The sequence below is a fragment of the Caenorhabditis remanei genome, chromosome V (genome assembly GCF_010183535.1).
Source record: "Caenorhabditis remanei strain PX506 chromosome V, whole genome shotgun sequence".
In the NCBI taxonomy this organism is placed as follows: Eukaryota; Metazoa; Nematoda; class Chromadorea; order Rhabditida; family Rhabditidae; genus Caenorhabditis; species Caenorhabditis remanei.
Genome location: NC_071332.1, coordinates 1,962,571 through 1,974,352, shown reverse-complemented (window position 1 = coordinate 1,974,352; position 11,782 = coordinate 1,962,571). Strand labels below are relative to the sequence as shown.

Genomic DNA, 11,782 nt, shown 5'->3' with positions numbered 1-11,782 from the left:
ACAAATACCAAAAAAACGGCTCCTCTCTCCGAAAAATTTATGCGAAGTGCATTTTCGGGAAGACGTCCAAAAAGGCGTCCCAAAAAAGGGGGGAAGAACGAAATAAATCTCTTTTCGTTTTCCCTTAGAAAAGAAGGAAAAGTGTGTGTTTGATTAATTTGAAAAGACAGCAAGAAGGGGACGGATTGAGCCAATTAGGTAAATGTGAAATGTCTGTATAATGTCAAGACCTTGGGATGACATTTGAGGGTGGGGAAGAGAATGTAAAGGAGCTGTACGATTTTGTGGGTTTTTTTCGAAAAAAAAATGAATGAAATTGAAGGTTATGAGATGAGTAGAGTGGGGTGTTGCTTGTCAAAAGAATACTAGGGATACCAATTGCTAGGCGCACAAAAATCTGTGGCACAACTTGAATATAAGGGAATTCCAGAAAGGGGCGGAGCCCAACTTTTTGAGAGCTCCGCCCACTTTCGAGGTATACGCCAGAGTTGCATGGAATTCCGACTTCCGACTTCCGGGCATTTTTTTCACTTCCGACTTCCGGTTAAGAAAATTCACTTTCGACTTCCGACTTCCGGATAAGAAATTTTCACTTCCATGCAACTCTGGTATACGCCTTTAAAGACGGAGAAAAGGCGCTCGCTCTGCAGTCTTTAAAGGCGCATATCTCAAAAGTGCGCGGAGCTATCAAAAAGATGTCAACTACAAAAATGATCTACACGATTTGGGCTATACAGTCATTTAATTTTTTATTTGCGTAAATCACCTGAGATCAATGACGGTCTCTCAAAGTTTTGTTACTGATAGAACTTCAGTGTACTTCTCTGTGGCCGCGTATTCAATTGACAATGTCTTGATTTTCAGAATTTATAGAATTGTGATAGCTGTTTGCGCTTAAAGATTTTTGAAGGTAGTCGCACTACCTCGAATGAAACGAGACTGTCTGATTTATCGAAAATGTTTATTTTTCAAAATTCCAAAATGGACAGTGATGGCCGAACTTTTTATTCTCAGTGTTTCTAGGCCAGGTCTTCTCTGTCCGGTCCGCTATTACACCTAATTTTTGTATGCTTTCAGTGTTGCCCTTCTATCAATACTGATAAAAAGATGCCCTTCTAGAAAAATTCTGGAAAAAATCGTCAAGAATGATAGCGAAAGGGGCGGCGAAGAAATTCCCGTGGCCTAGAAACAAGACAGCAAAAAAGTTCGGCCGCCACTGACCACTTTTGAATTTTCAGGCTAAAAATTCGCGAATTAAATTTATGATCCAGGTCCACGTGTTCTCATCTTCCTTCATCGAATCCGTTGCACTGTCGTCGATCTTTGCAGTAAACGTAAATAATGCAAATCGATTGAAATCAAACTTGTCACGGCCGACACAGATTTTCACAGCTTTTGGCCTAATTTCGCTGTTTTTCATAATGATTTACAAAATTTTTTGAAAAATAGCGAAAACTAATCAAAAACTGTGAAAATCTGTGTCGGCGCCAGAAAAAAAAACTCTGCGTCTCTCGCTTCGATACTCTCTCGTTTGCGATGGAGCGCGGTTGTAAGAATTGTGCCGAGCTAATAGATACATTTTCTTGAACCCGAGCTGAAATTTGACAAGTTTGACTAAAATGAGCATTAAATGATGAAACCCCGCTGAAAATCTCTTTATTTTCATTTTCTGTGATCGTACTGAAAAGTTTCATAAGTCCCGTCCTCATTTCAAAAAGAATGCCGCATTAGCCGAAATATTTCATTTTAAATATTCCGTGGATCTCCTTCACCACGCAGAGGTTCAGCATTTATAGAAGGAGGAATTTAGATAGTGAGGGGGGTTGGGACATCTGGATTAACAGAAGGACATTTTAGTCAGACTTGCAAAAAAATCAAAAATTTCGAAAAAAATTCAATTTTTCTACTTCGAACCAGCCAGTTTTAGTTTAAACATTGATTTGAATGCGAGTATTTTCGAAGTGGCATTTCGAAAATCTTACTAACATGTAATAGCAGAGCATTTTTCTTACAACTGCGCCCTACCGCAAACGAGAGAGTCTGGGCGAGAGAGACGCAGAGTTTTTTTCTGGCGCGAAACAGATTTTCACCATTTTTGATCTATTTTCACAAGTTTTCATAATTTTTTTGCCAATTTCCGAGAGAAAATTATGAAAAATAGATTAAAACTGGTGAAAATCTGTTTCGCACTAGAAAAAAACTCTGCGTCTCTCTCGCCCAGTCTCTCTCGTTTGCGGTGGGGCGCAATTGTAAGAAGGGTGGGCTACTAATAAATAAATCTAAATTTCGCATCGTATGGATTCAATGTTTTTTCTTCAAATTTTAGCAAAATCACATTTTTCTGACATTTCGAAATTTTTTGGATTTCTGGAGGTTTTGTGATTCGAGTCGTCAGAAAATTGTGATTTTTGTTCATTTTCAGTCAGAATTATTGGTATTTCAGCTTTAAAAACCAACAAATCTTACTCTCAACCAGTCTTGTCACGGACTGACTCGATTTTTGAAAAGTCTGCTCTCAACTATGCTTTTTTTTGGGATTCATCCCAATCGAACGGAATCCCTCGTTGAATCAGCATCGACACTAGTCTCATTCATTTAACATGTAGAATATGAAATACGCGTTTTGCGCTGAAAAACTACCTGATATGTCAAAAATTTGAGACAAAAATTCAGAAAAATGTGACTTGCTAACCGATTTTCTGAACATTTTTCTGTTAAAATGTTAATTTTGGAATGAAAATCTGTCGAAATGAAGAGTTTTCAACCTGAAAAAAGGTTTTTTAACAGAAAAATATTTAGAAACCCATCATTAAGGTGTCTGAAAGCGAAGAAATGGAAAAAGAATCCAGAAATGCATTGTTTCGAGGTAGATTTGTTAGATTTTAGAGCTGAAATACCAATAAATCTGGTTGGAAAAAGAACAAAAAACACACTTTTCTGTCGGTTTGAAATTATTTTTCGATTTCGAGAAGTTTTCTGATTCGAGTCGTCCGAGAAATGCAACTTTGGTTTTTTTTCCAGTAAGAACGATTTGTTTTTCTGCTTCGAAAACCAAAAAAATGAGAATTTTATTCATTTCCAGTCAGAATTAGTGGTATTTCTGCTTCGAAAACCAACAAATATTTCTCGAAGCGGTGCTTTTTGGATTCTTTTTCCATTTCTTCGCTTCCTGACATCTCAACCACCATCCCAATCGAACGGAATACCTCATTGAGTCATCATCGAAACCAACAAACTTTTCAGAAATAAAAAATAAGAAAAGAGACGTCTTGCGCTGAAAAATAACTTGAAATGTCGAAAATTGAGACGAAAATCCTGAAAAATGCTACTTGCAAACTGATTTTCTAAGAAATTTTCTGTCCAAAAACCGATTTCCCGAAAGAAAACCAGTCAAAATCAAACGTTTTTAACCTGAAAAACATATATTTGGCAGAAAAATCTTTCGAAAATCAGATTATGAGTCACATTTTCTGTGTTTCTGCCTCTGGTTTTCTAAAGATTTTCCTGTCAAATATATGTTTTTCAGGTTAAAAACTCTTGATTTTGACTGGTTTTCATTCGGGAAATCGGTTTTTGGACAGAAAAATGTTTAGAAAATCAGTTTGCAAGTAGCATTTTCAGGATTTTAATCACAATTTTCGACATTTTAAGTCATTTTTCAGCGCAAAACGTCTCTTTTCTTATTTTTCATTTCTGAAAAGTGTGTTGGTGTCGATGATGACTAAATGAAGGATTCCGTTCGATTGGGATGGTGGTTGAGATGTCTGGAAGCGAAGAAATGGAAAAAGAATCCAAAACCCATCGTTCGAGAAAGATTCGTTGGTTTTTAAAGCTGTAACACCAATAATTCTGACTGGAAATGAACAAAAATCACAATTTTCTGACGACTCGAATCACAAAACCTCCAGAAATCCAAAAAATAGTTTTGAAATGCCAGAAAAACGTGATTTTTGTTAATTTCAGACAGAAAAATGTGTATTTCTGCTTCAAAAACCAGCAAATCTAGCACGAAACGATGCTTTTGGGATTCATCCCAATCGAACGGAATCCCTTGTTGAAGCACAGAGGTGGGCGCCGATTGAAATTTGCCGGCGGAAAAAATTAGGCGAGAGAGCGCGCGGCACCACTGCCGACCGCGAGAGACGCAGAGAAATTTTCCGGCGGTGGCGAAATTTTCCGCTGTTAATCGAAGACGATCTCCATTCTCGCCCACCACTGAAGCATCATCGACACTAGTCATTCTTCAAAAGCGCAGAAAAATTATCTAAAATGTTGAAAATTTGAGAGAAAAAATCAGAAAAATGTGACTTGCTAACCGATTTTCTAAACATTTTTCTGTCAAAAAAGCTAATTTTGGAGTGAAAACCAGTCAAAATCAAGAGTTTTTAACCTGAAAAACATATATTCGACAGAAAAATCTTTCGAAAATCAGATTATGAGTCACATTGTCTGTGTTTCTGCCTGTAACACCAATAATTCTGACTGGAAATGAACAAAAATCACAATTTTCTGACGACTCGAATCACAAAACTTCCAGAAATCAAAAAATAGTTTTGAAATGCCAGAAAAATGTGATTTTTGTTGATTTCAGACAGAAAAATGTGTATTTCTGCTTCAAAAACCAACGAGTCTACCTCGAAACAAAGCTCAGACACCTCAACCACCTGATTGAATCAACATCGACACGAACAAACTTTTCAGAAATAAGAAATGATGCGTTTTGCGCTGAAAAATGACCAAAAATGTCGAAAATTTGAAACAAAAAATACGAAAAATGTGATTTCCTAACCGATTTTCTGAAAATTTTCCTGTAAAAAAGCTAATTTTGGACCGAAATTTGTCGAAGTGCCGAGTTTTTAAGCTGAAAATTTGCTCTTTTCACAGAAAATCAATATAAAATCAGTTGGCGCAATTTCATGAAATTTTATCTTGCTAAATGAGTTTTTTCATCGATTTTCGACATTTCAGGTCATTTTTCAGCGCAAAACGCTTCATTTTTCCCATCAAATCGTCGTCTCCGTTACCATTAAGCTCTTCGCCGTCGCTCTGAAATATAATTTGATTTCAGTCATTTTTAATTACAAATTACCTCAACCCTCCGCTTCACAGCCATCTCGTCGACCTTCCACACACGAATTGCTCTTTCGAAGCAGCTGGAAACAGAAATAAAAGTTATGAAACCATATCGCAAACGCGCTCCACTGAAACTGGATAAAAACAGAAAAAATAATAATTCAAAATAACTTTTTTCCTGATAGCAAGAAATTGTGCAATCGCGCTCCACCGAAACTCATTTCAATTAACACTTTCCCACTGTGTCTCTTCATTTTTCGCATTTTTTCTTCGGTTCCGACGGAGCACGGTTGCTAAAGTCATGGAGTAATGATAGATAAAACTGAAAATTGGTTGTTTTTGAAGATTTTTGAAGCGAAAAATGTATAAAATAAAAATTTTATGCAGAAAAATGATTGGATAGGCTAGAAATCGGCGAAATTTTCGCTCCTAGCCAAGAAATGTGAGTTTCCGCAAGTTTTTTCAGCAAAAATATGAAATTTCAGCAGAAAATGCCGAGTTCCGAGTCAAAAATAGTCATTTGTACGTATTTCACATCAAAAAATGCATTTTCGGATCAAAATTCAAGTTTTTCTGACGATTTTCAGAAAAATAGAAAACCGGACAGGCGAGAATTGATGATAAAAAAATAACACAGATGGAGACGAGAATAGAAGAAGGAATTGAGAGGAAAAAAAACGAGAATAGTGATTGCAAAATTAAAGAGAAAAAGGAACGTATTACAATGAAAATGTAAGAATATAACAATTAAAAATTCGAGAGAATTGGAAAAAAATGGGTGAAAAACGAGCAAACGAAGTTAATTTAACAATATAGACTGAAGTGTTCAGGAAAATGACGTAGAATTATTTATCTGCAGCTACGACGTGTGTGGCCTGTAAGAAGTTGAATTTAGGATTCCAAGCAACTAGAAACTGGAATCGGGAAAGTACAAATACTAGGTTCGGTAGAAATCAATGGACGGAGTGTTTGCACTATGAGGGTACGCATTCGCAATCGTCTTGGTGTATTCAACTATTGATTGTTCTCTGTATTCGCTTAATGAGTTCGATGAAGTTACTCTCGTTCCCTTTTCTGGTATTTTCAAAAATAGTTCGTTCGATGGGGGCAATGGAAGTGTAAGTCTTGAAACGAATTTATTCGGTCCGCTTTGATTTTACCCAGGTTACTTTTCAGATTCGAAATGTCTCAAGTGTCTGCTCGGACACTGAATTTGTTGAACCTCGCCAGGATTCCGGTCCGAAAAGTTCATGTAGTGAATGGGATTACCGATGCTATTTTCGTTTATGAGCACGGTAGTTTTACCAAAACAGAATTCCTGATACATTTTCTGAAGAACCCTCAGACTATTGTAGGTCAAATAAAGACTAACAATGTTTCCATTGATATTTGGTTAGTTCAAAGATCTTCCTCATTGTCTCAATAAACTGAAACCCCGTATTACAGTGAGAAGGACGTAAGGGAAAACATCATTCGTCTTAATTCAAACCAATTCGGCTACGGCCTCATTCACGTGTTGACACATCTGGACAAAATATTTTTCCGGATCGATATTGCTATGGGAATTGAGCACACTACGTTGGTTAGTATGAGAGGGATACTATGCCATTCCATTTTCAAAAAGTGTGGTTATCTACAATTTCGTGGAGAAACAGAAACATTATCGAATGAGGATTGTAATTATGTTTTGGAGAAAACTGAGCCAACTCGTGGTATAACTATCTTTTGCAAATTGAGCTCAGATTTCAACTATGAAAGAGTGAGTAAACAATAAGAATTCCAACAGGTGCTATCCGATTCCTCATTCAGATCCTTAATTTCTCACGACTTCGTGTGCCAAACGTTGGGAACATGACCCTTCAAAACTTGAAAAACTTAGATAGCGAAATAGCGAACTTGGGAAATCACCATTTCAAGGAAGCCGATATCAATGAGTTCCTCCATCATTGGCTCAAAGGAAACAGTAGGAAATTGAGACGTCTGAAGTTAGACGGGTTTAAAGAGGAACCAGATTGGGATGCCCTTTTGAAAGATATCTCTCATAAGGAGTGGAATGAGACGGAAAGAGGAAGACACTACAAGTGAGTTATCATCGATCAGGCTTCTATCCACTGACACGTATTCAGAATAAAGTACACAAGTGAATGGGAAACTATCGATTGTAAACGAGGAAGAGATTTCAAGGACAAGGATGGACGCTTAGCTACAGTAGTAAATTATTCAGAATTTCTGGATTTTCTGGTTTGGATTGATCGATTTCCGTAAGAATCTGACTGATAATAACCGGCAAGAGAACCTTTTAAGTTGGGGAAGCACTACCATGAAAAATGAACCATAGTTTTGAAACTGAAAATCGTCAAACTTTGACCTCGAATTTCCTTTTCACAGAAGCCCATGAAGCATGTTTTGAAACCAAATTTATAGATTTTCGAATATGCTCTTTCGATCTCTATGGTTCTTTTTTCATAGTAGTTCACGGTAGCTTTTCCTCTGTTTCCCTTCTATATTTTTGGCGAAGAAAGGTTGTTTATTAGCACGACATGTTTCTTACAACCGCGCTCTACCGAAACCAAAGAAAATTGTGTGCGAAATTGAGAGACTCAGAGAAAAATAGACATTTTTCAAGGGGATTTCGGTGGAGCGTAGTTGTAAGAACTGCGCCGAGCTGATAGCTATTTCTAACCCGAATTTTCCATAGAAGCAAATATAATATAATAAAACTTTTAAGATGAATGCCTTTTCTCTGTTTTTCAATCGAAATTTTGTCAAATGAAACGTGTTTCCATACTTCCCAGAGTCCTTTCTCTCAAAAAAACATCGAAAAATAGCCTGAAAAAATATATAAACCGACTAAAAGACTAGGCTGATGGAAACTAGTAGTATCCAGTTAGAGGATCCTTTCAATTACTGAGGTACTGGCTTGAGATCACTATTTTTTGTGAGATTTTGCTGACCTCTTTGTTCTTGGCATCTGACGAGAGGGCAGATACTTCAGTCGTCGGTCCACTGGAAGATGATGTGCTTGGTCCAGCGAGACGATCCAACTGAAATTGAAAATTATAATTTTGAATTTTTTAAAAGTTTCTGTGAATTACCTGATTCTTCAAATTCTCAATTTCCTTTTCCAGGCGACGACGAGTTTTTTGATTCTCACGCTTTTCCCCCAGAAGCTCAAGTTCCTGTAAAGAAATCATTCCAGACTGAGAAAGTATTCAACTGAAATTAAACTCACTAATTTTTCATTATCGCATCCCAACTCATTGTTTTTGTCTTGATATTGTCTGATAATCAAATTTTTTTTTGATATCAGCGAGTTCATCTCATCCAACTTAGTTTTGAACTGTGAGATTTTCGAATCTTGGCTTTCCTGATCTCGGAGGTTTTGAACCACCTCGCCCTGTGATTTTGTTCTGTAAAAGATCCTCTTGTAGGAAGTCACAATTTCAAAATTCAATATCCTAGTTTCAGAAGTTTTAAATTAATGTTCTAAATTTCTAATTTGAGAAAAAATACCTTATCCCGTCTTGAAAATTAAGAATATGAAAACAATAGCTTTTACAAAAAGAAGATTAGATCACCCATCTCCTTTTGGAGAACAAGAAATAGCAAAACTTACTTTTCTTCTTCAACTTTTTTCAAGTCCATATAGTGATAAACTAGAGTCAGCTCTCTTTCGACCTCCGATAGTTTATTTTCTAGAATCTCTTTCTGAAAGAAATTTAGTTGAGAAAATTTCAATTCTGAAACACAATCAACCTCTTTTTCAGATGTTTTCATTTGATCAGAACTCGCGTTCATCATGTTCTTCATGAATTCCACCAATTGTTTCTGAAATATTCAGCTATTAGGATAACTTTACTCGAGAATATTCGATTTCTATTCGAGCGCCCCAGATGTCTACCTTTACATTCGTAAGTCCAGATGGTTCACTTTTAGGCCACACACTTTCTCTATTCCGTAATAATTTTGAAAATTTTGAAAATTTCCCTCACTGCTTCCTTCGATTCACCTCAGAGTGAAAGATAATCCGCCCTGATATCATGGCACTTGATGATTCCTCACGCTCACCATCGGGTGGTCGTGGGGATAGCAGGTTGGTTTGGTAGGCACGCTAGCAAAGTTCGACCCTCCACCAATATAATTGTTTTTGGTTTTCTTGTAAAATTTTTGTTTTTTACTATTTTCAAGTAATTTTGTTCACGAAGACTATATAGGATTGCTTATTAACCCTTAGAAATCAATTTCAAGTGCTCACTTGTTTGCGAAATCCGGGAGGCTGTTAAAACTAGCCAAAAGTTCTGATTTATGAAACTTTCCAAGAAACTTGTGATCCACATATTCCTATACGGGTTTTGCTCGCTGTTGTGGATAAAATTGCTAGCAGATTTGGAAAAAAACGGCAAAGAAGCGAAACAAAAAAATTTGCAATGAGTGGGGGTCGAACCTTCTTCGTGTGTCTACCAAACCGGCTTGCTATCCAGTCGACCACCCGTGGTCGGGAGAGAGTCATCTTCACGTGTCATGATAATTGTGGCAAAATACTGCTCACTCTGGTTGGTGAATCGAAGAAAACAGTGAGGGAAATTTTCAAAAATTCGGAAATTTTAAGGATTTCAGCAGCCTTTTCGGTTCAAAATTTCGGAGTTTCGGAGCCAATCAGAAATCTTACGTGGTCATCATCAATTTTCTTTTGAACTTTTCCAGTGAATTCATTGAATATTTCCGACAATCCGACTTTCTGGACTTCCAGAATTTTGATGATTTCCAACGAAATCTGTAAACACAATTAGAATATTTGAGAATGAGAGGAAAAATCCTGATTTTGTGAGTATTCAGAATGCATTTCCTGATGAAAAATGATATTTTTGGGAGTAAACTCTGCATAGTTTCTAAAACTGTTACTTGAACGGTGTACTGTAGCTCCGCCTACAAGCTTAAAGCCACGCCTATACCAAACTGCCAAAACATGGCTTAAGATGGACAAGTTTTGCGAAATTTTCGGAATATCAGACATTTATTTCATGAATTTTCCACCCGATTTCTTCGCCATCGGCCCTTCTCTCTGAATCGCGTAATTACCTTTCCAACTTCCTTTGACTCTTCTGACGAAGAATTTGCTTGTTGTGTCACCTGAACGGATGGTTTCACTTCAACGGGAGCTGGTGGCGCCTGAAAATCGGAGTATTATAGCTAATCAGGTAGATATTTTGAAGTGAAATTTGACAAAAACTGGTTTTGTCAAACCTTTTTCCAGGAAAAGGCAAACAATTTTACTGGTTTTTCAGAGAAGTGAAGCTCCGCCAATCACACAAGCCACGCCCATTTTCAAATCAGAATAACAAGGTTTCAGTTAAAAATCATCCATTTTGGACGAAAATCAGAGGAAATTCATGATTTTCCGACTTCTGAAATTTGAAAAAGAGCGTGAGACAGTTGCACCATTGGCAAAAGTTGCAAAAAAGGTTACCGGTTTCGGATTCTCAGTGGACATTGGCTTCGCCTTTTGCTTGTTTTGCTTCTTCTTTCCCATAGTGATACCAGATAGAGGATATTCTTAAAAACATGTGTATTATGAGAGAAAATTGCAGATAGATGAAAAAAAAGCTTTACAGAACCTAAAATTTACAAATTAATATGTTTTTCATACAGATTCTGACAGTTTTCCTCCAATTCCGGAAATCTTCTCTAATTGATGATTTTCTGCTCAAAATTTTGGAAACTTGATAAAATGAAAGGGGAAAAAAGCTAAAACCACAGGTAACAAAGTTTTCAGATCAAAAAATTGGAGTGCTCGCCTATCGATGATTCTCACTAACTGATTTGATGACGGGTTTAAGAGAAGCTTACAAAATTGAGAAAGAAAGTACACGTGGTGGAAAGTTTTTTTTACAAAAACCGATCCACGTATTGTTGTTTTTGTTAACGTCTCAATATGAGAACGCCAACACATCTGCCAGGTTCTCAGAGTTTCTCCAACCAGCTGGGTAGTCTTGAATCTACAGTAATCCCTAATTAACTAATTAACTGCGAGATGGAAAAGCTTCGTACGATTATAGTAACCCACTAGTAGATAGGGATCAGTGTCTGAATTTCGAGTGAATGTAATCAACTACCATAATGTCACATGTGTCCCCACAGGGTGGTAGATTTACAGTTGCGCCATAGCGGGGGGATTCAGAGGTGTCCCCACAAGATGATAGCCCACTGATAGACTTCAGAAGCTTCGCGCCTCGCGGCACCCCAGCCTCAAATTTTCAAAATCTCATAACTCGACTCAAAATTGTCGTAGAACCTTCATCTTACTATCATTCGAAAGCTATTGAATTTCTGCATGCTTGGGTCACATAAAATAGAAAAAGATCAAAATTGTCTAAAAATTCAGATTTTCAGAGTTGCTAGAAAAAGAGAGATCCACGGAAAATATAGATAATTTCGCATAAAGTGCAGTAGGGCGCGGTTACATCCGTGGATCATATATGCTATAAAACTCATTATGAAAGTTGGAATTCTGAATCTGAAAATTACAGGGATTTAGGTGTTTTTCGACTAAATTTTCAGATTTTGCCGGTTTTCTAAAGCTAACAATGCTGAAAATCAAGTAGAAATGAGATTATTCCCTATTCGAAGCCACCAACGTATTTTTTAGATCAGAGAAGAAGTCACGGAATTGGAAAAATATCAAAATCTGTAAGAAATCAAAAGCATGCAG

At 36.9% G+C, this 11,782-nt stretch overlaps 2 protein-coding genes across 2 annotated transcripts; one reads left to right on the top strand and one right to left on the bottom strand.

The window, feature by feature from the left end:
• Positions 1 to 6,256: 6,256 nt before the first annotated feature.
• GCK72_016775 (uncharacterized protein) lies at positions 6,257 to 7,338 on the top strand (the record flags this gene model as incomplete). Its single annotated transcript, XM_053731681.1, has 4 exons — positions 6,257 to 6,465; positions 6,520 to 6,832; positions 6,883 to 7,154; positions 7,200 to 7,338. 4 exons carry the CDS (start codon positions 6,257 to 6,259, stop codon positions 7,336 to 7,338), a joined length of 933 nt encoding a protein of 310 aa, XP_053580594.1.
• Positions 6,949 to 10,603, bottom strand: GCK72_016774 (uncharacterized protein; the record flags this gene model as incomplete). The annotated part of the gene is made up of 9 exons (XM_053731680.1): positions 6,949 to 7,053; positions 8,028 to 8,117; positions 8,169 to 8,252; positions 8,306 to 8,483; positions 8,690 to 8,781; positions 8,830 to 8,901; positions 9,743 to 9,847; positions 10,153 to 10,242; positions 10,541 to 10,603. The coding sequence occupies 9 exons, from the start codon at positions 10,601 to 10,603 to the stop codon at positions 6,949 to 6,951; spliced, it is 879 nt and encodes a 292-aa protein (XP_053580593.1).
• Positions 10,604 to 11,782: the final 1,179 nt, after the last annotated feature.